We start from the raw sequence: 26,723 nt of genomic DNA, 5'->3' as shown, positions 1-26,723 counted from the left end.
GCTTCGTCTTTCGCCGCCTTGGTCACCGTCACCTAAACTAGAGGATGAGGGTCCTAGGGGGTCGACACCAAGGGATGCGCTGGAGTCAAATTCTTCCTCGTCCGATCCTGCACCTAAATGTTTCTTCAAATCTGCTTCAACTCTGCGCAAAGGTTCTAAGCGGAGTTTGAGAATTTGGTGTTGACTTGATAGAGTCGTTCGTAAACTTGAGTTGGAGTCCTTGGATAGCGATGAACGGCGGCTTATGTTCGCGAGAATGCCGACGCCACTTGTAGTCGCGCAGGGAATTGGGTCATCTTCCTCCTGGTCCTCTTTGTGAGAGGAAGTTTCTTGAACAACGGAGGGCGTTGGGGTGGAGGTGGTCCCGTCCATTTCTGTTTGGATTGTGTCGAGGATGGTGAGGACGGAGCGGACGAGGTTGAGCTGAATGACGGCGCGCCAGGAGAGACGTTCAGCTTTCCACTGAGCATGGGAGTATTTCATTCGAAAGTCTGTATTGGAGGTGATGAGGGATATTACAAGAACGGCGGGCACACAACGCACTTTTGATAGTCGTTGATTTACCTATGGGGGGTCGAAACGCACGATGTGTCATGAGCAAAATCTACAGAAGGCTGAGGCAAATCAACTCACCGCTCTCTGACTGACCCAAAAGCAACAGTCGGACAAACCCATTCTGTCGTTTTAGAGCTGCTTTATCCTTCTTGAGTTGTTCGTCAATCTGATCGCTTATTTGACGCGCGTGAGCCTCTCTTTCTTCACGAGCGCCTCTCTCGGTTGGCGTTTCGTTTGGTGGTGGCCGCATAAAGATGGCCAACGGATCATGGTCGGTAGCTTCCATATTGAGGCTTAGGCGGGAGCTTCAGCGTAACGTATAAGATGTCAGCAGGCGATGAAGTGTCGAAGTAACTCATACCGGGATTATAGTAGTTAAAATTTTAAGAGAGCGAAAGTTTATGGGCGCCTGTGTTGGAAGGTATAATTGAAGTGGGGTAGATATCCTGGTACACGACAAAGTCGCGACGGCGGAGCACAGCAGCTGACGAGATCAAAGAAGAAATCGTTAGCGTACTGTTTCTCCATAAACACGTAGAGAAGAAGATTAAGATGCGGAATCAACCTCCCCACAAGGATATCGCCAACATGAGAGTGCGCAGGTTGACTCACCGCTAAGGCCTTCCTGTGGTTTTCTGGGGTGGGTGGCGTTGGTGCTAGTGGAAGCCAGGAGAGCAAGAAATGATCACTTCTCGTTCCCACCTATGTATGTCGGTGTATGGCGCATTACAACCAAAAAGACATTAGCATGGCTTTTGACACGACCCTGCCTCAATGTAAAGTCGCCCAGCAACTGTTGGCAACGAACATTAATTATAAGCAAGGCCCATTACATAAGAAGATCGCCCCGATGCCTTCCGACTCCGAATGCCAATTACGGAACTGAGGATGAAACAAAATCTCGAAGATGCGAAATCATGTCGTCTAGAATGAAATAACAGGTGAAAATCCTGGATGTCGTCGTCGTTGGCGGTAGCAATATGAACGTTGAACAACGTTGAACCTTGACATACATTATATTACATATCGAGGTGCAACGTTGGCCTGACAACCGTCGGAGTCCCAACTCATTTCCGCACCCTTGGCGCCCTTATCTAACATAATCCCTTTAAATTTCGTGTTCGGTTGCTTCATCTTCTAAGTAAGGGATGGCGCTGAGGTCGACCCTCGTGGACAATTCTGAAGTTGGCCACCGCCCACAACCTCTTCTCGCTTCAGTTACTCATTCCCCTCCGAGTCACCTCTCCGATGGGTATTTTCCAGGTAACTCTTGGTGAGATTCATGCTCCCTTCTCATATTGCGATTTCCTAACCATGTATAGGCCCTCTTCTGCTGGGCATCTTTTGTGGGGAATTTTTCCTACCGCTGAGGAGCCGCGATATGTGCTGACTTTTCCTTGGGTCCGCAGGTCAACGCCTATCTCTATGGGGTACTTACATTCCGATATGCATCATATTACAATACTGGTGAGTCACCAGCTGCCGTTTCCCCTTGATCAGGTTCTGACCGCTCGACAAATAGCATTCAACGACGCATTATGGATTCGGTCGGTGTCCGGTTTAACGATGCGGTCGCCTTCAAGACTGATACCATAAATATGGCTGGCAGACTCACCGTTTTTGCGTTACTCTGCCTCGACACTTTCCACAGCAGTTCGTGAGTTGAGCGGAGTATCTACGGCGAACGTCCAGTGATAACCTTGTTTAGATTAATCTACCTCGCTTGGGTCTATGCATGCGTATCCATCGTTAACCCCTCGCCATGTTGAATGCCAAACACCACTCACCAGTGTAGATGGCTATAACAATCCCTTCGCTTTGACCAGTACGTTTCTACCGAACCTGTTCGCCCTCGAGTTTGATCCTTTCTGTACATTAGGACCTGTTTGGCCTTATCCAGCATGGGTATTTGTAGCTACAGTCACGGCTTGCATAACGCAGGTGTTTTTGGCGTATCGGTGAGTTGCCGCTTCATCATCTGAAGTTCGCAATGCTCATTCGTTTTTCTCCAGGATTCTCAGGCTTAAAAAGAGCATTGCGTTATACGCTACCGTGTTGGTTCTGGCTGCTGCTGCTTTCATTTTTGGCATTATCTTCGGTGTCAAGGTCTGCAATGTCAAAACGTACGCCAGCCATCATTTCACAACGACTGAGTCTTGTCTTTGGAGCTGATTTCCTAATGACTAGCATGATGGAAACAGTGGGTATGAGCTCTCTGATATCTGTGTGGCTTTGTCTGGAAGTCGGCGTGAACGTCCTGATTACTGGTTCGCATTTGCGTTTGAACCGCTTGACGTCTGAGTCACTCCTATTTCGCAGGCATCTTATTGCATTTACTTTCCCAGTCACGAACGGGATTTCAGAGGTCTGATAGTATGCAGACAACAGTACAGACAGGCGTCTTTCAATCCCCTGCGCCAAAGGCACTAACCTGACCTTTACATCGTATCAGGACTCTTGACCAGTGTCGCGTCTGTTCTGACGTTAGTTTTATACCTGGCTGATAGGCACACTGAGTTCTACAGCTTGTTCGGTGTACCAATCAGCCGCTTGTACAGCAATGTAAGTGTGTAGATTCCAAAAGCGCCATTGACACTGAAACGACTCCGTTTAGACACTCATGCACACACTTCTTTGTCGAGAAGAACTGTGTGGAATGATTAGTCTTCCTGAAGAGTCTACCGTAGGCTTCCCCTTTCTACTTCAAGTGGGAGGATGACATTTGAAGACTTGACCTCTTAGCGTATAACCAATAACATCCAACTTTTCGTTCGCAAAGAGATAGAGACGGATGTACATATTGATGATTCGGGGTTGGCAAAGGTGTCACCGAGCATCGGTGTCTGGAGTAGCGAACGTACAGCGGAGGAAAAGTAATGGCTATCATTTAATAATCTATTCCAATTATTACTCTTGAGTACTTATCGGGTATGAACGCAAGCGTTGGATTCATGACGCGTACGTCTGCATTTCTACGTGTACTACTAGTACTACCGTTCAGGATGTACAGGGATTTCAAAGAGGCAACCCACTGGAATCAAATGTGTCCACTACACGCCCAAGATGATGCAGGCAAAAGATGCTTATACATGTCACCACGCCCTTTGGAATAAGGGCGGATGTCAGATGGCAGCTTTGAATAAGATATGAGGTTAGGTGAAAGTAAAAAGGTCCATTTGGACTGGCACGGACAAATGAATATAGAAAAATCAAGATAGACACTGTGCGGATTGAACCCAGGACCTCATGCAAGGACATTGATATGCAAAGCAGGTGGGTTACCACTGTGACAAGAGCCCATACAACTAACAGTAAATACAATTCATAGGTGCCGTCAAGGTTTGGGTACAATCTCCCCTTGTTCCCCTTGTTCCTCCTCCTCTCGAAGGGCAACACGCATCTAGCTCTTGTCTTCTTTGTCTTCCTCCTTCTGACGCCGAGCCACTTCCTCTTTTACTCCTCCTCATCAATACCAAACTACTCCAATGCGGATCTAAAAGCCGAGGATTACCTCAACTCAAGCGAACCTGTTATAAGATTTTTGTCTGAGTTATAGTCCTGGCGATAGGATCGGTGCAAAGTATGGTGCTGTTACGCTTTCGAAGAGTAGGATGCATTTGGGGAGTGGCGCGAGGATTCAGAGGGTGTTGAATAAGGCGCTGGCGGGGCAGAGTGTTACTATCTCTGTTTTGGGCGGTTCGGGTGTGTATCCCTTCTTCTTCCCCTTCCTCTTTCCACCCAGAAACTCACATACGACTGCCCACGCAGTGTCAGCATGCCACGGAGCAGGGGACAACCGTATCTCCCCTACATGCTACCCCTCCCGCTCCTTCCAATGGTGGAACACAGTTTTTCCACACCCAGCTATGGAACTGACAAATGGCGTCCTGCGACGCACGAATTCGGTATACTTTGGCTATTGTAACTCGCACCATCTCCCGGATCAGACGGATTTGGTTATTATTCAGTTGGATACGGAGGATGAACCGTACGTTTTCTTTTCGTTTCTTTGCCCTTTCTTTCGTTTCTCTGCCGTTTTCCTTATACCATCCTTTTCTTTTCTTTTTGCTTCTGTTCGTTGCGCCCACCCACCTTATCATACATTCCATGCCACCTTATTGTCGCCCGCCCATAAGACGGACTTTTCCCATACCAAGCAATGGTAGCCGCCCACGAGGCTATCCCGTCTTGCTCACTTGCTCATTCATCTTCTACCATGGGTCTCGTTGTGGCTCTCTCTTCCGCCAGGTTTTCCTTCAGCTATGGCCACTCCCGTCTTCTTATGCTCCTCTTTGGAAGGCATGGCGCAGACGTGCGACCCTTCCCTTCTTTCGCTTCTCTTCTTCGCGTTTCTTTGCGTCTTTCTTCGATTTTGGTGACTCTGGTTTGATCGTCCCCTCGCCCACCCAGCGGCGTTCGGCAGGCAGCCTGTCCATGTTCCTTTCTTTCTCTTCTAAATTATGGCTGAAACCTCCGGGGAGAGTGTCCTCCCTTTTCGTTTCTTTTTTGTCCTTCTTTGAGTGCGACGAGCCGTTGTGACTTACCTTTTGCTCTTTTCGGGAACCCGTAGCGCAGAGGTGCGATCCACCTCCCTTCTTCTGTTCTTGTCGCGTTTCCGCGTGGCTTTTCCTTTCCTTTGGTCATCCTCTTTATAACCTCCAGGTGTCCCATCACCCAGCGGCGTCTGTGCATGTTTCTTCCTTTCTTTGTCCTTTGCGTTTGTCCTTTGCCTTCATCTTCGATATCTTTTCAGGCATCACTTTCAGCGACTTCTATACTTTTCCTGAAAGTTGGGGTCTCTCTTGTGTCATCCATATGTGACCGTTTTTTTGCTTTTTTATTGTATCGGTTTGTCTTCTGCGTTCTTATCATGCCGCGCATCTTATTGGGAGCACTCTTGACTTTGACTCCTCTGGATGTTGGGGCTCTCATATGGTCGTCCTAGCGACCGCCCCTCCTTTATGTTTTTCTCTTCTTCCTTCTTGTTTCCATGTGTCTTTCTCCGATTTTGGTGACTTTGGTTTGAGATAACATCCGTCCCCTCACCCACCTAGCGGCGGTGGTCGGCAGGTAGCCTGTGCAAGTTTCTTTCTTTCCTTTCAATCTTTGTTTGAAAGCTCAGGCAGAAGCATCCTTTCTTTGAGTTTGTCTTGTTTATCGCCACCAGGATCCTTGTCAGGCCTTACCTTCCTCTCCCCTTGCCACTTCTATCTTTTTTTAAAAAGTTGGGGTCTTCCTTCTGTCATCGAAATGTGACCGCTTTTTTGCTTCTTTTCTATTGGTTCAATTGAACGATTTGTGTTTGTCTTTCGCGTCTTATCATCTCCGCTATATCTTGGGCAGTCCAAAGTTTGACTCTTGGTCTTTTACTGCATGTGGGCGGCGGTCCTAGTCCCTTCTTTGTCTTTCCGCTTCGTCTTCACCTTCTTCATCCTTCAACTTCTTCCAGTTTAAAGTTCCCTTTCACATTCATTCCTCTTCCTCTTTCTCCCCTTCTCCTTCTAGCATCGAAACTAACCTATCCCACAGGAACCAAGACACGATGGACCGCTTTGAAATGCCATCCTCATCAGGCCCGACAAACCTGCCGTCCTCCTCCTCGGCCATTTCTCACCACAAACCCACCCAACCCACAGTTTTGCAGGGCCAGAGCACTGGCAGAACATCGTCGCGCAATTCAACGACGTCCCACACATCTCCGTCAAATCTGCCCTCTTCCCCGATCGCATACGCGATCCAAAGTCTATCCAAAAGCACTTTGTCGATCCCGTCCTCACTAGCCCTTCGGGCCATGAACCCATCTCGGAGATACTCTTGGCGTACTTCCAGAGTCAGATATGTGCAGCGTGGAGTGTGGCTACTGGATCGTCATATGAAGCTGTCCCAGTGCATACCGCAGGATTCGAGGGAGGTGTAGGCGATGCTCATGGACTATTCGGCGGCGTAGGTCAACGCTCCGGAGTCCCTCAGCCAGAAAAGGGCGATCTAGCCGTTGACGCAGCTGTGGAAAAGAAGAGGGCAGCTATGAAAGACCGGGGGGATTCGTCTCCCTCCTCCTCCTCTTCCCCCCTACTCCTCACCGTCCCCTCTGGCCGAATCAACGCCCGACCAAACGGGAACCGGCCGTTCGAAGAGATCGCACCGTTCTGCGTCTCTGCAACCGACCTCATTAACCCCTTACCGCCGTCCTTGTTCTACGGCTCGGGGTACGCAGACCATCCGAGCGGGAGCGGTGGGGATGCCCTGGTTACGGCTGCGCATTATAGGCATTCTGCGCTTTCAACGAGTAAGCTTAGGATACCGATACAGGTTGGAGGGGGGGATATTGGGGTGTATTATTTGAGGGAGCCGGTTGGGGTCGTTGGGGAGGGGAGTTCGGTTGAGTGTTGGGTTGATGATAATTATGCGGGTGCGAAGGTTATCAAAAATGCGGCGGATATTGGGGATGCTTTACCTAGGTATGTCCTATGACGGTTGGTTGGTGTAGGTTGAAGACAATCGACCGTCATGTTGGACGAGGCTCTCATTTCGCGGAATGTCAGTTGTTGGGTAAGGAAGGACAGAGTGTGCCGATGTTTAAGATCATTGGGATTTTTGCGACGTGAACTCTCTGTTACTTACTGAAGGACTGAGTAGCGTACGGACGTTCCCTCGTTTTTAGGATGTAGAATAAGATTTTGTGTACTGCGTGTATTCAAAATGCACACGGGAACTAGGGAGATGAGTGGACCACCACCACCACCACAACTACGACCCAGTTAAAACGCCCCATTGCCACGCCTTCAGTAATCTTGTGAACTAGAGAACTTCCAGACTGTTTCCAATTTCGACTTGCAGTGCGGTGACTACAACTCAGTCAAAACACCCCGGTTTACATATTCAGTAATCCAGGCACCCCTTGCTTCACCGTGAATTGAATGACAGACGCCCTGACACTGCCCCGCCGTATCTTCCCTTGTCCTCATCTCTCGCACTCATAATTACGTATCCGCATTCTGTGGGGGGCTCGCTTCGCCATCCGAGTTGTGTGGAAGCTATACATCGCAGTTTTACAGGATCAAGCTATACCGCAGTACATACTACGCAATATGAGAAGCATTTATGCGCATATTCGTCGACGCGATGTTCAAGCCACGTTGCCAACATCGTGCGTTTACCGCTCAGTTTCTTTACTCTAGAATAATCGTAAAAATCGGGATAAAAGAAAAAAGCCCGAATTTTTCCTCATATTATTGTAAACGCTGTCAGTTCCCACCTAAATCTGCAATTTTGAGGGTAGGGAGTAAATACTTGCTGAGATATACGCCATTCAAAAAAATCCCTGATGCCCATTTTCGAGCACCCATTTGTATTTGTTTGTCTGGGCCTTTCACCCTTAGTCAATCAATTAATCATGGCCGACCAAATGTCGCCCACTGCAAAGAAATCGAAGAAGAAATCCAGAGGCATACGAAAATTCATTCCAGATTTGAAGTCTCCCAACGAGTCGGCTCACCAGTCGAATTCCACTCGGGTTTCTGTCTCCTCCGCGTCAAGCGCTCACCATGGAACCGATGCAGGAAATGCAGAGCCGAGGGCTTCAAGTAAGTATACTATTGGCTCCATCTTAGTGTTATCGATGGTGACTTGACTTGTGTCCAGGCGGCAATGCTACCTTAGATAACACTATGTACTGTTTTGGACTCTTACCTCGCAGACCTAGCCGATTCACTCATCCTCCAGGTCACACCGCGGCCCCTTCCCAGTCGGCAAGACCTTCGTCAAGTTCTCCAGATCTGCAGGAGTCCGCTGTGGGTCAAGGTGAGATGCGATTTGCCGAATCTTTGTGTCTGAGAGGTTTATATCGGACTCGGACTCGTCTAGAAGAGGACAATCGCGAAGCCAGTCTTACTTTGACTCCTGTCGCAGGACTAGTCTCGCCGAACACTCAACCTCATTCCGAGCGAGGGCGCTCATGACCCTCCCCGACTCGACCTCACAAAGGTTCCGGCTGCTGGGGCAAGTAGCGCGGAAAGACCAGACAAAGGAGATCGACGAGGAAACGCAAGTGTGTGGAGGGAGATTTCGAGAAATGGTAGGCACGCACTTCCAAGACAGAGGACTGGATGGGCCACAAGGTTCGTTCTCCTGTTTTATTGTGTGTGGCTTTATTCAAACAGCATTTCCGTAGCAATGGTACAAACGCCGAAAACCAGAAAGGATTGCGTCCCCGTTGGGCCAGAGCCGATTCCTGCTGGCGTATGTACTGGGAACCCCGACCAGACGTACAAGGGCCCCCCGGGATGGAGGAAAATTCCTGGGAATACCTGCGTGGATGGCGTCAAGAAGGACGAGAAAGTTGATAAGAAGTGTTCGCAAGGTTTCCTTGTCCGTCATTGTTGGCTTGAGACATTTCTGATTACCACCAACAGCACAACCTGCTCCCGGGGAAATCGCCCACCAAATTGTAAGCTTTGACCGTTGTATTTCATTTCGCATTGAACTTAACATTTCGCAGCATGACTTCAAACATCAGATCGTGCAACACGCGTACTTCAAGAACCCCAAAGTAAGCTGTCCTATCGACGCCGTATCTCTCTCGTTCTGACGTCTGCCCAGGTCAAAACCATTCTGGTTCGTCCCGTCGACCACACCGTGCGGCAATCCAGCAACGAAGGTTACAGCTGGATGCAAATCCACCCTGAACACCGCTTCCTTGCATTCTACCACCACAAATACTCGGACGATCGCGCCTACCTCATCGCCGACGCCGACACCTTCTACACAGCCGACAACGGATGAACCCAAAGCCCCAACTCCACCCGACACCTTCGGAGCGCAAGTCACACACTTCCACCCGAACACTGACAACCTCATCTGGACGGGCAACAGAGGCTGCTCGGCCCAAGCGCAAAGCTGTCATGCAGAAGCCCAGTACTCCAGGGATAACGGGCGCAAGTGGTCCCTCATTGATAGCTACGTGTGGAATCGCGCATGGGCGAAAGACGCAGAGCTCAATACCGATCCGAACGAGATCATTTGCGGGACAAGAAGGGCAACCAGCGTCTATTTCAGAATGAAAACCCGACGGAACTGGTGACAGGGTCAAACTATTACGCGAATAAAAGGAAGGTTTTCGATCATGTTGTTGGCTTTGCGAAGTTTTCAGAGTTCCTGGTCGTTGCTGAGGTAGGTCTTCGTATGGTTTTGTTGCACCAAGGGTTTTACGCTCTTTCGTAGATGATACCCGAGAGACGCTCTTGGGAGCTCGAAGTCTCGCTCGACGGAATACATTTTGCAACTGGCAAATTCCCACCCAGCGTGCACCCGGAAACCCACGTGAGTATTCTTTCTTCCCTGTCTGTATGATCGCTCTGGATGGCCCAGTCTTTCAGGCATACACTGTCTTAGAGTCAAGCACGAAATCGCTTTTCCTTCACATGACAATGTCGGAGGCTCCGGCTCCCTTCTGGGGCGACATTCTGAAGTCCAACTCAAACGGCACGCACTTCGGTCTTGCGCTTGAGAATGTCAATCAGGACGAACAGGGTTACGTCGATCTCGAGAAGATGATTGGCCTGGACGGCATCGCTCTCGCCAACGTCGTGTCCAACCCCGCAGATGCAACGCTTTCAGGCCATAAACAGTTGCAGAGCCGAATCACGCACAACGACGGTATGCAGCTCCTTCACCATAATTTCGTTCGCTGTTTTGAAACAGGAAGTACGTGGAGGCCCTTGACACCGCCACTGGTCGACTCACAGGGGAACATATACTCATGTGAGGGTACAGTAAGTGCTGTTTATCTCCCACTAGACATGAGTCTGATCTTTCCTAAGTGTGCCCTTCACATTCATGGCTACACCGAACAGATGGATCCACGAGCCACCTATAGCAGCCCTTCCATTGTTGGGGTGCTTATGGCCGTCGGAAACGTTGGTGAAACGTTGGCTCCTTACACCGAGAGCGACACCTTCCTCAGCCGCGACGCTGGCTTCGCATGGCAAGAAGTCCACAAGGACGCCCTTTTATGAAAGTTTGGCGACTCCAGATCGATTCTTGTACTAGCTAACGATGAAGAACCTACTGATCACATCCTGTTCAGTACAGACGAAGGTCTGACGTGGCGAGAATACAAGTTCACGGAGAAGATGCGCGTCCGGTCTATCGTTGCGGTTCCTTCTGACACGAGTCGACGTTTCATCCTGTTTGGAAGTTTCATGCGCACACCCGGTTCAATCGCGGTTCATATTGACTTCACGCAGCTGACTTCAAGAAAATGTTCGCGGATTTGGTTCTATTCCTTCATTTCCTATGCTAACTTCTGTTCCTTAGGTGACCTTAGCGCTGACAATCCTGAAAAGGATGACTTTGAGATGTGGAGCCCCAGTGAGAACCGCCCACAGCAATGTCTCTTCGGCCGCCAGGTGCGACGATTTTCTTGCTGAGGGGATTTACGAACTCAACGTCCAGTTCAGACACTAGGCTACCGCCGCCGCATTCGTAACACGGACTGCACTGTGGGGGAACAAGAAAAGGCAGCTAGCCGCGTTGTTCTCAACTGGGTTTGCTCGAAAATTGATTTCGAATGGTAGGTAACTCTTCTTTGATCTCCCTCAACATGACACTTAGTCCCCCTTCAGCGAGTTCAACCACGTTAAGAACGCCAATGACGAGTCTGAACTTGTCCCCGGTACAACTCCTCTACCCGACAGCGATGCGGTTTGCAGAAACGGCGAAGAGTTCTGGTACGAACGGACAGCCTACCGTTTGACCCCCTACTTCAGCTGCACGGATGGTGAGAGACCCGATCGTGGTCGCGAGCATCGCTGCCCTGGCTTCAAGTTTCATAGCGCTCGGTTCTGGCTATTCATGCTTCTCCTCCCATTCGGTTTCACGGCTCTTAATGCTTTTTACTATTATCGTCGGAGTGGCCTCGCCAGAGGGTACGTTTATCTTGCATCTCCGTCGTTGCTTACTTACGCGATACTTTTAGTACCATCCGCCTCCCTGGAGACGGAGGAAGACCCGCGTACGGTGGCGACATAGGCGTGGTCGCTACTCTCGCTTCTGTTCCCTGGTCCATTGTTGGCGTTGCGGGTATCGCCTGGGAATGGGTCGTATCGCATGTGGAGCGTCTTGCGCCTTGTGCAAGAAGCGGGTACAGGAACTTGCCAATAGACAAGGATGCATAGGTACTGAGGTTGGAAGACGAGGATTACACGCATGTCGATAGCTATGCTATACATATGCAGTACTGCCCTTATTTATTCATACCATATCGTACTGCGAGAGTCCCCATAGGGCGCCCAGAGCTTTACGACGAATAGATAAGTATATATAATGCTCTGGCCGAAGTCCATATGCATGTAGTCTACTCTGCTTTCTACGTGACGACAGTTGCCCGTTGGGGCAGTACTATATGAATGATTGGCTAAGCAAGCATAGTAGAATTATGAAAGGCATGGCGGCGAACCATGGAATGCGAACGAATTGGCCAGTCGATGAAGACATCGGATGGGACGCGCTAGGAACGGTGAATGCGTTGGACTGAATAATCACTGCAGCCTGTTCGGCTACTCCGTAAGTCGCAGACCCGAGCTGTGCGATGACAATGAGCAGGAGGGAATGCGAATAGGAGAGTCAACCAACGTACATGAGCGGCGAACTCGAATGGGTAGATCGACGAGTCGGCGATTCGTACATTGGCTAGAACACAAGTCAGTCTCACTTCCACCTTCATTTAATTCGATCCGAACAATCGCTCACCCGTTCCACGAACCTGAAGGTCGGCATTAACGACGCCACCCAACTCCTTCGGAAGCATCGAGCAGCTTCTAGCTATATGGTACTGAGTGGAAGCGCCCGATCACCGCAACCATGCTTCTATCAGCTTCTATCTGCTCATCACTCTGGACGTCAGGGCCGGGAGTGATTTCTGTGCCTAGGGTCGTTCCGAAGGCAACGCCGACGTTGCCCGCGAGCTTTACGCCTTCGTGCATCGTAACTACATCTATATGATATAATTAATTAACAGGAAGTGGGGATGTACGGTGAGAGGCTTGCCTGCGAAGTGGGAATAGTACTGTGGGTCAACGACGATACTGGGTCGAGAGGGTTGTTCGTGTTAATGTAGAGCCGTTCACGGCTGAAATCCATATGTATTTCGGTTAATTTCTTGGTACAGAGGGGGAGTGAACGGCGTACCTGAATGGGTGTTGGATTGCAGCTTGTATGCTCGCCGTTCCCGGAGAGATAACGCTGAGCAACAATTCCAATTGCGCCGTTTGGTCCATAATTTGTGCTGTGAGGTTATACACCGCCTTGTACCCTCGCACGACCTCCGGGTACTGGGTCGGTAAAACCGTTATCACAAGTTTTGCCAAAGGCACAAGACTGCTTGCGGAGTCGTCCACAGCAGCTTGAAACGTTGCGGAATTGTTGGTGAACCCGAAAAGAGCGGAATTGTTGACAAAGGCGACTACGTCGTTGATGAACGATTGAAACTCCAGAGTTTTCTGTATGATTGTTAAGAGGATATTCATAGCAAATAAGAAGCAGCGCACGCACGGAGAAGTCGAATCCTGAATAATAAATGTCGCCAGCTGTTTTTAAAGGGGTCCACACCTGTGGTCTATCGTGCGATTGGTGAAACCCAGAGAGGTGATAACGACGTGACTTACCGTATCATCTTGGAGATGTTGACCGACGCCGGGAAGCTCGAGCTTCAACGGTACGCCCGCCGCGTCCCGTACGTCCTTTGGTCCCACACCGCTATGAAGCAAAATCTTCGGACTGCCCAAAGAGCCTATTTACATTATCTTCTCGCTGGCCCCTCTTATGTTCGCATAATGTAGATAGGCGCAAGATGGTAATGTGGTGAAGAGGAGGGTAGCGGAGAGGCTGTGGGAGAGAGGGGGAGTAAGTATTACATAAAAAAAGTGCCCGTTTTATGATTTTGGCGTGGGGTTGGGGAGTCGGTTCAAATCCGCAAAACGTCCAATTGTACTTTGACAACTTTCACTCCAGATGTGGGAACTTTGGGTAACTTTACTTTGAGTACGACAACTATTTCAACTTTTATTGACAACTTTCACTTTTAGAACGCAACTTTCACTTTCAGAACACAACTTTTGCTTCGATTCGTCTCTTTCCAAAGAGTTGTACCGCTAACTGAAAAATTGAAAACGAAAGCATCATTAGATGGGTGGTTTTTGTAAGTCAGTTATTATGTAACCAGGAGTACAGGCTTTGCCGAGGAAATGAGAAATCTCTGCCTGGCTATGTCCACCTCCTTCTTCCCTTCCACCAGTCTTTCCCTCTGACGGCCGTTGCCTGCCCAATGTCGCTCATGATGCCCTGCGGCGATTCGCGTGACCTGGCGTTATGATCGGCCATTCCTCAAAGGAAAGGTCAAATGTGACCTGTTTGAGCGCGCTGAGTTGGCGAAGCGGGAGAGAGGGTTGGTTCATCCAAGCATATTCAACTGAGGTGTGAGGGTCCTGTTCTTACACCTGCGGAATTGTTGAATGAGAACCATAATATTTTTACGGCACTGGTCGCCCCCCACATACCAGAGGTAGTTGATCTAGTAAAAGTTGGCGAGGAAGCATCCAACAAGGAACCCGAGACTTGGAGGTTGGTTTCGCAATTGACCGGCGACGTGGGGATGTTTCATCGATCGCATTCAACGACACAGCCGGTATGAAGCATGGAGACCCCTTCAGCAATTACCTGTCAGCAGAAGACATAGACATAAGTCAAATGCAGCTCGCCTGATAGCACCCAAAGCCCGCCAATCCTAACTTATTTTTCGCTTTGGCTTCCTAGTGCCCGCGCTGTTCTCCCTCCTCGCTTTCGTTGTGGGCGTGAGTTTCGTTTCGAGAGTCTTCGGCGGAGGCGTGGCCCCTCGCATTCCACCATCCTCAAGTGTTTCGGCGATGATTGGGCTCACAGCGGGGCGAAATCTGGCGAAATTTGACTTCTTTTGAGCGTCTACAGTGTTGTCAATAAAGGGCAGCGCAAAGCTGTCAGATCTGAATGCGTACGAACTTCCCAGCTTTCTTTTGGTGCTACGGAAATGCGAAAAGAATGACCAAAGCGCATAGGAAGACGAACGCGTGCCTTCGTCATCGGGAGAAAGATTTGCTAAAGGATGGAGGGGGGCAGAAAATACAACGGAAGAGGAGTAGCTGAAAGTGCGCTGAGCGCTGAGCGCTGAATCATAGACGAACGAAGTAACATACCTCTGAGCCAGAAGATGAACGCTGTTTTCGCCCAAGTTGAAGTGCCCGGCCCTCACGAGAACGACGCGATCACGAGTACACGTGATCTTGGTTCAAGTTCGCAGAGAAATTTTTGCACTCTTTCTCCCTTCCCCACCGGCTCCCTCATGGCTCCCTTCGCTGGTACTGATTGTTCTCTTGTGCCCCTACCACTCCTCCGCTTGTCCACAAACCCCACGCCTTGCTCTCAGATGGCAACCCATTTGAACCGCAATTTGCCCACTTGGAATGATACATCTTGTAAGTGTTCGTTCGTCTGTCCCTTCAAACTCTCCTTGAAACAACAGGCTTTCTAGACAGCTCAACATATCTCACCTCAACAACAACAACCGAAGCTTGGAGCACAGTTATCCTCTCTCACAGTTCGAATATATCTCTTCAATCTCTGTATTGGTTCAATCTAACACATCCTCGCAGAGTCAACTCTTGTGAAACACGCAGCGGGGGAAACGAAGCAGTGAGCCGCGTGAGCCGTGTAAGCTTCTTTCCTATCTCCCTCATGGATGGGTTATTGATTGACTTCTTTCTGACGTAGCTCTCGTCGCCGATCCAGCCTTTCGTCGTGAGCGTGGGAGGAGGGGGCATTGGCGTGCACCGTTTCACCCTCATTCTTAGGGCATACTGACATGCAATCTCATTGCTCCCCCAGACCACGAATTGAACTCCATGACCATCCCTACCGCTATCAAGGCACGACCACCGCGTGTTCACGACAACGATCGCGAACCACGACCACCACGTGTCCACGTCCACAACCACGACCACACCCACGCGACTGTGACCACGCCTAGGTGCAATCTCATTGCTCCTCCGAACAACCGAGTGAACGGCGTAGGACAGCGGTAGCAGGCAGGTCGATAGCGGAGATGTAGGCGAGAAGCCTCCGGATTAGCGTTATCTAGAACACATCTACTGTATTAGATACTGAACATCAACGCTATTCCTTCTGTTCCATGACATCCTTCTTGAGACCCAAAGTCACCGAATAAGTTCATCAAAGTACACAAGCAAAGATGCCAAAGTGCTACCAAAAGATGGATTCCCAACTTTGGAAAGTTCAATGGTTCAACAACTTTCAAAGTTATTGTACCTTACTTTACAAAGTTGTTGAACTTTAGCGACTTTGGCAACTTTACAACTTTGCAAAGTTGCGAAAGTTGCCCAAAGTTCAATCGGACGTTTTCCTGATAAGTTCGGACAATGGAGCACATTGACCGGGCATACGTATTTCTCAAAGTGGGGTTGCAGAGGAATTTGACGACGAGAAGATAAAGGTTCAAACGTTCAGCTCGATTTGGATCGATGACGTTTTCTTGTTCACAATTATCTGAATCACTCTTAGTTTCGCTCCCATATTCACTGCGCCTGAGGCGCTGTGAGAAACGCCAGTGAGTACTAGGACTCGAAGGGTAGGACCAATCGCATGAAACCTATCTGCGTCATCGTGTGCCCACTTTCAGACCTTCTTTTTTCCACCACCATCTGACGACGAACATGCTTTAGGCGCTGCCCACCGACACCTTTGGCCGAGGAAGAAAACCGCGCTCAGCCAGTTTCGCTATCTCTCTCGGATCGTTTAACCGCGTGTGTGTCCATTGCAAATGAGTTGGTCTCGGATGGGTGAGAGGTGGAGCTAATGAGTAACTAAGTACGTGTCTCTCAGATTCATCCAGCCCTCTTCTCTCTGACAACTTGTCTCCCCCGTCATCCAGTGCCACTCAAGTCTCTTTCTGATGCAGACCGGTCATTGTCACCGCCCGTAACGTCTACCTGTGCGACGCAAACTCAAGCAGCGTATACACTGCCTGTCAACCTTCCAATCGTAGGTTACCACTGGAGGACGAGTCGGGAACATTGTGTCTCGGATTTGTACGGTACGTTCTCGCTCTATCTCTTTCCAAGCTTTAGGTTTGAAAATGCGTTCGTTAGCACCGTACCGTCGTCCCCTCGGACTCGATTCACGCACGCCAGGGATAGGCGCCAGGCTCCGGTCCCTAAGACGATGTGCTGAGAACGACGTGTGGCAGGAATGAGTTTTCACGAGGCGCAGAGGAGAGGATAGTTGTTCAGGAGAACGGTCAACGCCAGCGCTCTATCGCAGGTACGAACGTCAACTCTTCGACCTATCAATTCTTGCTAAGACTTCTTCATTTCTAGAGGGCAGTTCACTAGTCCATAGAAACCTCGGTGTCAGGTGACCGTAGTTTCTTTTGTCGACCAAGACACGTTCAACGTCCAACGCATTTGACTGTCTACGGCGCATTGAATCGCCTTGGACCGCCTCCTATGTGTAAAGCGCTGGCAGACGTCTTGTTCGTCCTCTGACTTTGGGTACGGCTCCGACGTCTCTGGATTTCGACCACGAGCTAATCCCACTATCGTTTTGAAGGGTGAATGACGTGGCAACTCTGAGGCATCAAGTTTACACAAACGAGCACACCGCCCTGCAGGCGATGAACCAACGCCGACGCGGGGGCTATTCTTTACGGTGTTAAACCTCTCAGTTGTGCAGGAGAAGGGCCATGGCAAGTGCCCCATCGCAGGTACGAACGTCAATTCAAGTTCTTTGACCGATGAATTCATGCTAAGCGTCTCCATTTCTAGAAGGCAGCTCACAAACCCCGGTACCAGTTTGCTGTCCTTAGCCACGCTGTGGCCCTGGTGTCTTTCGGTCAGGCTCAAGAGTTAAGATCGATCGACTGGGAAACGTTCAAGGCCCGACGCACTCAACTCACTACGATCGCCTTGGACCCCCTCCAATACTTAGAGCTGCCAGGGAGACGTCTTGTACGTGCTCTTGCTTTAGGTACGGCTCCCACACCTCTGGCTCTCGACCACGAGCTAATCCCACTATCGTTTTGAAGGATCGACGACGTGGCAACTCTGAGGCATCAAGTTAACCCAAACGAGCACACCGTCCCGCAGGTGATGAACCAACCCCGACGCGGGGGGGTATTCGTTACGGTGTTAAACCTCTCAGCGAGGATGAAGGGCAAAACATTCTGCTTGCAGAGGACCGCCATCGTCTTGGAAAGGACGATTGCAAGAACGAACTACACTTGAAACAACGGCGTCCTCAACCGCCGTCGATTCCACCGGCTCTACGCCTATAACCTAGCCACCGTTCGTGCTCCTCCGATACAAGTCCAACTTTCCTGTTGCGTACTATCTCCAGGAACTCGAACCTGTCCAGCTCCTGCACACGAAACTGGGTGTGAATGTGCGAACTCTTACGGGGGATATGGGGTTGAAAGGACGCTGAGGTCTGAGCTTTCATTCCGGGGGGTCACGGTTTGTGGCATCGGGAACGCATGTCGTTCATGCAGTACGTGTCCCCTGGGTTCAGTCAACTTCGTTTTGCTGATAACCTTCTGTTGTGCGGTTAGTCATACGATGTCGGTTTTTATGCGTCTCGAAAACTTATGGTCGCTCTCGCCTTGAGTCGAGTCAGAAACCCACACTCGTGCGATACCTTTCTACGTGTCGACCGCTCAAGCGACGCGGGATCGAAGGCAATCGGAGAAGCGGCTCTGGTGATAACCTTTTGGCGATCGTCTTGTTGCTGAGATTTACGGTATGTCCCCTCTATCACCGACTTTCTTCGGCGCTCATGATTATGCATCCTACAGTTCACCTTGCACGGCGTACCTCAACTCACGACTTTATAGTGATCGTCTGGATCCCCCTCCGCAGTCCGGGCCGCATTTGCACCGCTCGCCTCGTTTACGAAAAATCACAACCACATCCACGCATCCGTAACCCAGCGACCCCCCTCAAGCAAAATATCAGCACAGTGAGCGCCGTTTCTCTGCCAAAGTGTGCAAGGAACCTTTGCAAGGTTTCCATGTCCTGAGAGAACGGAAGATTTTGGTGGAAAGGGTGGATTGGGTTGGATGACGTTGGATGACGTTGGCATTGTTGGAGACGACTGTGATATAAAGTGGGCTGACGCTGCTTTTGCCTACGTTAATTAGATATTAACTCGGCGGGGAACTTAGGACTTAATAAAAGTAGGGTGCATACGATCGCGTTATCCCTCGCAAATACAGGAGAAGGTCTGAACTATGAATGGAAAGGATGAGGGCATGGATTTGTCGAGAATTGCCCACTGCCTCCTCAAAACCGTCAAAGCTTCCATGTACCCGATACGCCCACGTACGCCGTCCTCGACCTCAGCGGTGCTTCTACGCAAATCTATCCACCCCGTCGGGGTACTTTTTGGATTGTGTAAGACTACGCAAGAAAAGTTTGACGCTGGAGATAAAAAAGAATTAGACACAGCTTCATCAATAACGCTACTCGCCGTCTCAGCGCTCGCCAGAAAAGGCGCGGACGGATCTTCTATAGCCAGTTCTCCCGTAGTCATTCTTCCGGTGAGATACTTTTCCACTTTACCATGTATCTTAATCGTCGATTTGATACCTGTCAGTTTTTGTTTACATCTGGGATGACCTTGATAGAATCTGCAGACTCCGTTTTGATGCTGTACTCATACAGTGGATTCCCTGAGCGCTCATTATTTGTCTTCGAGGAGAGGGAGAACACTGCGTGTAGTAAGGTGTGAGAAGAATCCCGGCCTAGATTGGAGGGCCCAGAGAAAGGGATAACGGGGGACGATAAGCAAGATGAGGCAGAGCAACCGCGGGTTTCGGCCTTGGAGGGAGTGCAAGTGGTAGAAGTGAGCGATGCTATGGGGGAGACTTGAAGTCGGCTGAGATAAAAATTGGGGGCCCGGAGAAACTGAGAGAGGGCCAGGAGGACTCGGAGAAACTGGCTGTAAACGTTGCCGAAGGAATGGAGCGGGATAGGCGGGTGAAGGTGAATGTCATGTCTGGGCTGAGTCTAACCCTCACGTTCAAGTTGCGTTGATGTCTTCGAAACGGCGTGAAGTCCAAGTAATTTTGTTGAATAGAAGAACCGTGGTTTGTTTAAGAGAAGAACACATGTAATATCATCTATTTCATAGCTGTACTACATTTAGCGATCTGAAAACACCTTGGGACGATCTTCGTTCAACTCCAAGGCCGAGAGCTCTCTTGCAACCCCATCGATTGCTTTCTTTCCTTCCACCTTTTCTGCCTCAACCAACTTCTTCGCTGTTCGAAAACCATACCTAACGTACCGGAATAAACCACCGGCGACGTACTGAGTAAATGACTTTCGCGATTCGCCAGGTTGAATTGAGGGAAGGAGGATAGCGGAGTGAGGGGGAAGATCAAAGAGGATAATGTTGTTGTGATTATCACGACACCGTGAACACGCGTGTTTGTTCTGGGCACTTTTTTATTATTCTTTCTTTCTCTCTTTTTTCTCTTCCTTTATGCATAGCTCATCCCTTTATTCCACGTAGTATATATATACGTACAGTACACTACGCACACCTCAGTCCGTTATACCGAGACTGAGGTGAGCCGTTTTACTTATCCGCTACGACATGATTACTTACTTTACCTAGATTGATCTTACCTATGATCTAGGTACATTATTCCTAATAGTAGTCCGTTATACCGAGACTGAGATTGATCTTACCTATGATCTAGGTCGGATTTCTACAGGTTATGGGCCATTAGTCACGTCTGGTGACGATAGAAATCGATCAAGATCTTATCTTATCACACGCGATCTTTTTTGACGCGTACTTGACGCGCCTAATTAAGACGCGTCCAATTTCCTTTGTTGCCTCGAGGCTGTTACTCAGCTACACTTTTCACCGCTACCTTCATCATGCCCGACACCACCGAATCTACCTCCTCAGCAAATATGGCTGCCGTTTCCACAACCGACGAATCTCGTCCATCCATCGTTCTTAACAGATCCAGTACCCCTTATGCGGGAGAGAAGCTGAGCAAGGCGAAAGGGAATTACCGTCAGTGGTACGAGGATATGCTCATACACTTGATGGGCAACTGTCTTTTTGACTATATCGAGGGCGACACTACTGCTCCTTCCGCTACAGTCGAACCGCGCGCGCATAAAAATTGGCTCGCCAACGACCGTCAAGCTTGGTCTATTATCTCTGGAAGTGTCGACCCCAGCGAACGCACTTACATTAAACTCGAATGCGGAGGTGCTATCGCGGCAAAGGCTGCCTGGACTGCTCTTAAAGCGCGCCATGAGAACGAAGGGCCCATCCGTCAAGTTAATCTCCTGCAGAAAGCGCTAGCCGCCAAATGCACAAAGGAGACGCCTCTCCCAGAGACAGGCCGTCATATTTGCGAAGACATTAAATGGGCCTTCAACATCGGCACCCTCAACGAGGACCTACTACGCTGCGTCGCCCTCATGAACGCACTCGAGGATTTTCCGCACCTCCGCACCGTCGTCTCCACCTGTCTTACCAACTCCAAAGCAGGGTCCTACAAGTCCGAGGACATCCTCCTCCTGCTAGAAACAGAGCAAGCTCTTCGTGACGCCGATACTTCAAAGCGCGGTCGCAACAACCTCTCATCGAGTCCACAGTTCTCGCCGCTCAGGCAAAATCCTCTAAGTCCAACAATACTCCGATCTGCGGTACTTGTAAGCGCCCTGGTCACACCACTCTCTACTGCGTCGTGCCAGGAGGAGGAATGGCTGGAAAAACGATCGCTGAATCGATTGCGGCACGTAAGAGGGACAGAGAAAATAAGAAAGACGGAAATAATGGATCCCATACCCCAGGTAAAGTCTCGGTCACTATGAGGGACAGTAGCGGGAAGGCCTTTATAATTCAGGTCGATCCCAGCGACGTCTCGATGCCCACGCCCACTGCCGAATTTGCAGGGATCACCTCTGATAGTATTCTCGAGAACGAGACCCTCGCTGCACCCATTGAACAAATCGAATATGAGGGATGGCTTGTGTTCGAGGAGGAGCCCAAAGCCACTGTCGATTGGAATACTCACACCAAACCATCCGACGTCGCAGCGATTTCCGAGATTTCACCCATTAATCAGAATAATCGCACTCCCATTTCTCTCGATGATCTACCTTTCTACGTCGACACTGGCGCTACTGTTCATATCTCCCCAGAGAGATCAGACTTTCTAACCCTCAAACCAACCACTGCTCGCTCAGTAAAGGGAGTCGGCGGTTCATCCGTGACAGCCATCGGTATGGGCAACATCAAACTTCTGCGTTGCACGCGGCGCCTACATCATCTTACAAAATGCGCTTTACATCCCAAACGCAACAGTACGCTTTATATCAGTCAGCACACTCGCACGCGACAATCAGGCGGTTGCGCATTTCGACGAAAATTCCTGTTGGATCACAAACAAATCTACGAACGCTATTATAGCGCGCGGTACCCTCCTTCCAAACAAAAACCTCTACTCCCTGGCACTCCGTTCTGTCTACGCCGAACATGTCTTTGCTGCCCAACATGCACCAGATCTGGAGACCTTGCACCGCCGCCTTGGCCATGCAAATTATCAGACGCTCAAAGACATGGTTAGCAATGGAATGATACAAGGTATGCCCAAATATCTTCTACGCGAAGACCCACCTAAATGCGAATTTTGTGTCATGGGAAAACAGACAAAGACACCTGTTCCGAAATCGCGTGAGGAGGGGCCGGGGCATAGAGCAACGAGGAAGTTGGAGAAAGTATGGGTTGACCTTAGTGGACCACATATAACAATGAATATGTTACGAATGTCGTCGACGATTATTCGAGTCGCATCTGGTCAGCGCCGCTCAAAGGGAAAGGGGACGCTTTTGCAGACCTGACAGCTTGGGAACGTGCAAGAGCACTGGAAATAGGCTTAAAAGTGGGCGTGTACATCGCAGATAATGGAGAACCGAAAAGCAACGAAATGCGCGAATGGCTCGCATCCAGGGGGGCTAACCAACTATTCACGGCCCCATACACTTCAGCTCACAATGGCCGTGTAGAACGCATGCATCGCACGCTCACGGCAAAAGCGCGGACAATGCGGATCTATGCCAAACGCCCTCCAAATATGTGGGACGAGTTCTATTTGACAGCCAGTCACTTCCAGAATAAAACCACAACACGATCACTTAATGGGACAACACTGCCGTGGGAGAAGTGGTACGAACGGAAACCGGACTACTCGTACATGCGAGAAATTGGTTGCCGTGTCTTCGTTCTGATACAGAACAAACACAATCCAAAGATCTACGATAGATCCCTCGAATGTGTTCTTATCGGGTGCGATACAAACTCCAAGACTTATAGATGCTACCATCGCGAAACGAAGCGGGTGATAAGCTCTTACCACGTACGTTTCCTTGAAAGTCATGACGGCCACCTTCCTTCATCCCCCGATATCCCCATGGAAGCCACCGCACTTGAATCTATTGTTAAAAGCGCTACAACTACCCCGATTTTCTTCGACGATGACGAAGAAGAGTTCCTTTCCCCAGAAAACCCAATCCCACAAACAATTGTCGATCCCATCCCAGAAACAATAAACCCCACTGTTCCTTCAACGCTCAACCCTGAACCTGAAGATCTCGACGCTCAACTCGCATCGCCGACAAGCCAGCAATCCAAGGGCCCTCGCGCCTCGAAAAAGCTATCCAGGAATCAGCTGAAGCAGCATCCCGATTGAAGGCGGCACGTACAGAACGTAAAAAGACGCTGCAGGACTTACGAGACGAAGAAGCCAGAAACGCGCCCAAAATCGTCGAAGACGCAGCTGTCGAGGAACTTCGCCAAGCTTTTGGGACCCTGAATCTCGGGAACGGAGAAGCGGAACGGATTGATCAGGTACTTTCCGCTATCTCCGAAATGACGATAATAGATCCCTCTACCCTTGAATTTGAAGACGAGCCCAAAACGTGGGAGGAAGCAAACTTTCCGCTATCTCCGAAATGACGATAATAGATCCCTCTACCCTTGAATTTGAAGACGAGCCCAAAACGTGGGAGGAAGCAAAACAGTCTACTGACGCTAAACGCTGGGAAGAGGGCTATCGTGACGAACTCAAATCTCTCAAAGACATGGGAGTTTACACGTTGGTACCGCGATGCGAAGTTCCACAAGGAACCAAAATTCGAAAGGGACGGCCCGTATTTACGATTAAACGTAATGAGACGGGAAAGGCTGTTAGATGGAAGGTACGACTCGTTTTCAAAGGCCAGGAGCAAATCTATGGCAAAGACTACCTCGCCGACAGCGCGCATGGAGTCGTGGCGTATCCTATTACATTTGGCGGCAGTGTTAGATTGGGACGCTCAACAAATTGACATCAAAACGGCGTTTCTTTACGGACTCCTACCAGATGATGAAATCCAATATATGGAACAACCCAGGAGTTTTGAAGAACCTGGAAAGGAGGAGTACGTGTGGAGAATTGAACGAGGGCTTTATGATATGAAACAGAGCGGAAGAATATGGAATCAGACCATGAATGCGGACGTGCTCTCCTGGGGATTCACGCGTCTTTCTTATGAGTCCTGCGTTTATTACAGGAGCTCTGACAGCGGCGTCATCATATCGGCCGTCCATGTTGACGATTTCCTGTCGATTGCGAGCAACAAAGACGAAAACGAAGGGTTCAAAAACCAAATGCGCACCGTCTGGACTATCTCCGATCTAGGCGCAGTCCGCTTCGTAGTAGGAATCGCTGTCAATGGGACCGACCCAACCGAGCGGTTATGCTTTCACAAACTGCGCTCATTGACAAAATCGTTGCGCAATTCGGTCAGAAAAATGCCGCACCTGCTCCAGTCCCAATGGACCCAGGACTAAAACTTCGACGCGCGGACTACAAGAAATTATCGCAAGAAGAGCTCGACCTGATCACCCAATTACCATACAGATCCCTAGTCGGATGCCTCCTTTACCTTTCAATTGGTACGCGTCCTGACGTCGCCTACTCTGTCCAACAATTATCGCAATTCCTTGATTGCTATACCTACGCCCGCTGGAACGCGGCTTTACGAGTGGTTCGCTATCTCTCTGGGACGCGCAATCATAAACTTCACCTTGGAGGTAACAACCCTATATCACTCCTAGGCTTCGCTGACTCCGACTGGGCCAATTGCCTCGATACGAGACGTAGCGTTGGAGGACGCGCATACACCCTTGGATCTGGCGTAATCTCATGGCAAGCCAGGAAACAAAAAACCATCGCAGCGTCTTCGTGCGAGGCAGAGTACGTCGCCGCATTCGAAGCCTGCAAGGAAGCAATCTGGCTCCGAACCCTTCTTAACGCGATAGGTCATCGGCCACTCAAGGACCCAACAATGATTCTCTGCGATAATAATGCGGCGATCAACCTATCCGAGGACCCTCTTCTTCGCGATCGCGTAAAACACATCAGTGTTAAACACCATTTCCTCCGCGAACGCGTCCAATCTCAAGAAATAACTCTGTCCTATATCAACACTTACGACAACATCGCCGACATATTTACCAAAGCGCTCGACTCCAGAAAATTCACCTGATTCCGAGAATTTTTAGGCATCAAATAATCCGACTCCATGCGAGGAGGAGCGTTCGCGGTGAGGAGGAGAGTTGTGATTATCGCGACGCCGTGAACGCGCGTGTTGGTTCTGGGCACTTTTTTATTATTCTTTCTTTCTCTCTTTCTCTTCCTTTACGCATAGCCCATCCCTTTATTCCACGTAGTGTATATATACGTACAGTACACTGCGCACACCTCAGTCCGTTACGCTGAGACTGAGGTGAGCCATTTTACTTATCCGCTACGACATGATTACTTACTTTACCTAGATTGATCTTACCTATGATCTAGGTACATTATTCCTAATAGTAGTCCGTTATACCGAGACTGAGATTGATCTTACCTATGATCTAGGTCGGATTTCTACAAATGTGACCGCCGGCAAGGGCACAGGAGCCTGACTCTGCTAGAGTTGTGAATGCCCAAGAGTCAAGGAAGAAACTAGCCACTGACTGGGTTCAACCTCAAAGCAGGACGCTATTCTCTGCCTTTAGAGGCAGTTGGGAGTGAAGATAAGATGGCCTCATACCTTTTTTGCGTTATCTAGGCCCTGTCCCTTTTTCTGACGTTTCCTCCGTTGTCCCGGTACGTCAGGCTAACTCATCGTAAGAACCTCCTAGCGCAGCGAAGAAGCATACTTACAGGGAGGGCCGCATCGACTGTAAATTTAGTGAATAGACAGCCGACGGATCAGCATAAAGAGGAAACCTCGTACCTGCCGAAGGTGGTTCTTTATCTGGCCCTTTGCGTTTCCGAGTGATTGCCATGGCAGGGAAGGTACAGAGCTGAGTCTTAAAAGTGGTGCACAATCCTTGGTATGTGTGATGACCAGTGACATGCTGTGACAGAGCGTCACAGGCCCAATTTCTTGAGACATTGACCTTGTACTCTCTACAACACCAATTCAATAAAAATTTTGCAATGGGTTTGACTGAATTAAGTGAATGAATCCATTCAGAGAGTTTTCCATGTAGCAATTGCATTTATTGCTCCAAAAATGCGAAATCAGTCTGTTTTCCCTGCCAAATCAGGCAGTCTGAAGAGATTGGAATAGAACTTTTCAACAACAGCACGTATGAACATGATTTGCAGACGGATTTTACTTAAAATTTAAATTCCAATCGATCTACGGGTCCAGAAATTTTATTTGTGGCCCCTGCGCTGAGATACCCTTGAAAATCAGTACTTTAACATGGTTAAAGGCTAGTAATTAAATTTCTGGACCCGTAGGATTGGGGCCACATAGTAATCGATGATTTCGTCTCTGCAAACCTAAGCCCAAATCCTATCCATTGTGAAGCTCTATAGCTTGAGAGGCAACCTTGGGCCAATAGGTGCTGCATAGCCACCAAAGTGAAATATACAGCATATTATTATACATTTGAATAGAGAATATCTATACCATTCTGGTGCACTTTTTCTTTTGTAAATCGGTGGAGAAATGACTGAGCTACATCATTTACAAGTTTGGGCTATCTATGACTGGGGC

The 26,723-nt window shown here is 49.5% G+C and overlaps 8 protein-coding genes across 8 annotated transcripts in view; 4 read left to right on the top strand and 4 right to left on the bottom strand.

Moving 5' to 3' along the window:
* The window catches only part of LACBIDRAFT_329755 (heterotrimeric G protein alpha subunit B), a gene marked incomplete at both ends in the record, with an annotated part of 2,609 nt that extends 1,768 nt beyond the window's left edge, over positions 1-841 (bottom strand). The window contains 3 exons of the mRNA XM_001883863.1: positions 33-491; positions 544-564; positions 634-841. Coding sequence (XP_001883898.1) covers positions 33-491; positions 544-564; positions 634-841 — 688 coding nt within the window. The remainder of the gene's footprint in view (positions 1-32; positions 492-543; positions 565-633) is intronic.
* An 862-nt stretch (positions 842-1,703) lies between these two features.
* LACBIDRAFT_303209 (uncharacterized protein) lies at positions 1,704-2,119 on the top strand (the record flags this gene model as incomplete). The annotated part of the gene is made up of 3 exons (XM_001883981.1): positions 1,704-1,828; positions 1,878-2,022; positions 2,078-2,119. 3 exons carry the CDS (start codon positions 1,704-1,706, stop codon positions 2,117-2,119), a joined length of 312 nt encoding a protein of 103 aa, XP_001884016.1.
* A 167-nt stretch (positions 2,120-2,286) lies between these two features.
* On the top strand, positions 2,287-3,274 carry LACBIDRAFT_303208 (uncharacterized protein; the record flags this gene model as incomplete). The annotated part of the gene is made up of 7 exons (XM_001883980.1): positions 2,287-2,380; positions 2,435-2,513; positions 2,568-2,686; positions 2,757-2,822; positions 2,875-2,952; positions 3,008-3,117; positions 3,170-3,274. The coding sequence occupies 7 exons, from the start codon at positions 2,287-2,289 to the stop codon at positions 3,272-3,274; spliced, it is 651 nt and encodes a 216-aa protein (XP_001884015.1).
* Positions 3,275-7,948: 4,674 nt separating this feature from the next.
* LACBIDRAFT_329753 (uncharacterized protein) lies at positions 7,949-11,729 on the top strand (the record flags this gene model as incomplete). Its single annotated transcript, XM_001883979.1, has 16 exons — positions 7,949-8,138; positions 8,252-8,355; positions 8,470-8,672; positions 8,715-8,922; positions 8,967-9,001; positions 9,053-9,103; positions 9,154-9,598; positions 9,667-9,723; positions 9,775-9,873; positions 9,930-10,209; positions 10,255-10,325; positions 10,374-10,473; positions 10,603-10,961; positions 11,013-11,125; positions 11,178-11,480; positions 11,531-11,729. 16 exons carry the CDS (start codon positions 7,949-7,951, stop codon positions 11,727-11,729), a joined length of 2,817 nt encoding a protein of 938 aa, XP_001884014.1.
* Positions 11,730-11,952: 223 nt separating this feature from the next.
* LACBIDRAFT_329752 (uncharacterized protein) lies at positions 11,953-13,731 on the bottom strand (the record flags this gene model as incomplete). Its single annotated transcript, XM_001883862.1, has 10 exons — positions 11,953-12,135; positions 12,191-12,243; positions 12,304-12,375; positions 12,446-12,547; positions 12,621-12,682; positions 12,742-13,052; positions 13,105-13,161; positions 13,218-13,308; positions 13,351-13,437; positions 13,709-13,731. 10 exons carry the CDS (start codon positions 13,729-13,731, stop codon positions 11,953-11,955), a joined length of 1,041 nt encoding a protein of 346 aa, XP_001883897.1.
* A 604-nt stretch (positions 13,732-14,335) lies between these two features.
* Positions 14,336-14,667, bottom strand: LACBIDRAFT_303199 (uncharacterized protein; the record flags this gene model as incomplete). Its single annotated transcript, XM_001883861.1, has 2 exons — positions 14,336-14,529; positions 14,583-14,667. 2 exons carry the CDS (start codon positions 14,665-14,667, stop codon positions 14,336-14,338), a joined length of 279 nt encoding a protein of 92 aa, XP_001883896.1.
* Positions 14,668-14,794: 127 nt separating this feature from the next.
* Positions 14,795-18,793, top strand: LACBIDRAFT_294859 (uncharacterized protein; the record flags this gene model as incomplete). Its single annotated transcript, XM_001883978.1, has 13 exons — positions 14,795-15,059; positions 15,116-15,294; positions 15,355-15,381; positions 15,435-15,650; positions 16,323-16,405; positions 16,559-16,693; positions 16,847-16,920; positions 17,270-17,362; positions 17,496-17,606; positions 18,013-18,110; positions 18,146-18,200; positions 18,488-18,612; positions 18,761-18,793. 13 exons carry the CDS (start codon positions 14,795-14,797, stop codon positions 18,791-18,793), a joined length of 1,494 nt encoding a protein of 497 aa, XP_001884013.1.
* A 6,637-nt stretch (positions 18,794-25,430) lies between these two features.
* The window catches only part of LACBIDRAFT_329748 (uncharacterized protein), a gene marked incomplete at both ends in the record, with an annotated part of 4,774 nt that continues 3,481 nt past the window's right edge, over positions 25,431-26,723 (bottom strand). Inside the window, 7 exon segments of the mRNA XM_001883860.1 lie at positions 25,431-25,475; positions 25,495-25,514; positions 25,578-25,584; positions 25,764-25,829; positions 25,877-25,893; positions 25,950-26,125; positions 26,507-26,571. Coding sequence (XP_001883895.1) covers positions 25,431-25,475; positions 25,495-25,514; positions 25,578-25,584; positions 25,764-25,829; positions 25,877-25,893; positions 25,950-26,125; positions 26,507-26,571 — 396 coding nt within the window.

This window comes from Laccaria bicolor, genomic scaffold (genome assembly GCF_000143565.1).
Source record: "Laccaria bicolor S238N-H82 LACBIscaffold_23 genomic scaffold, whole genome shotgun sequence".
Classification (NCBI taxonomy): domain Eukaryota; kingdom Fungi; phylum Basidiomycota; class Agaricomycetes; order Agaricales; family Hydnangiaceae; genus Laccaria; species Laccaria bicolor.
The sequence above is the reverse complement of the archived record's forward strand: the minus strand, read 5'-3'. Positions and strand labels throughout refer to the sequence as shown.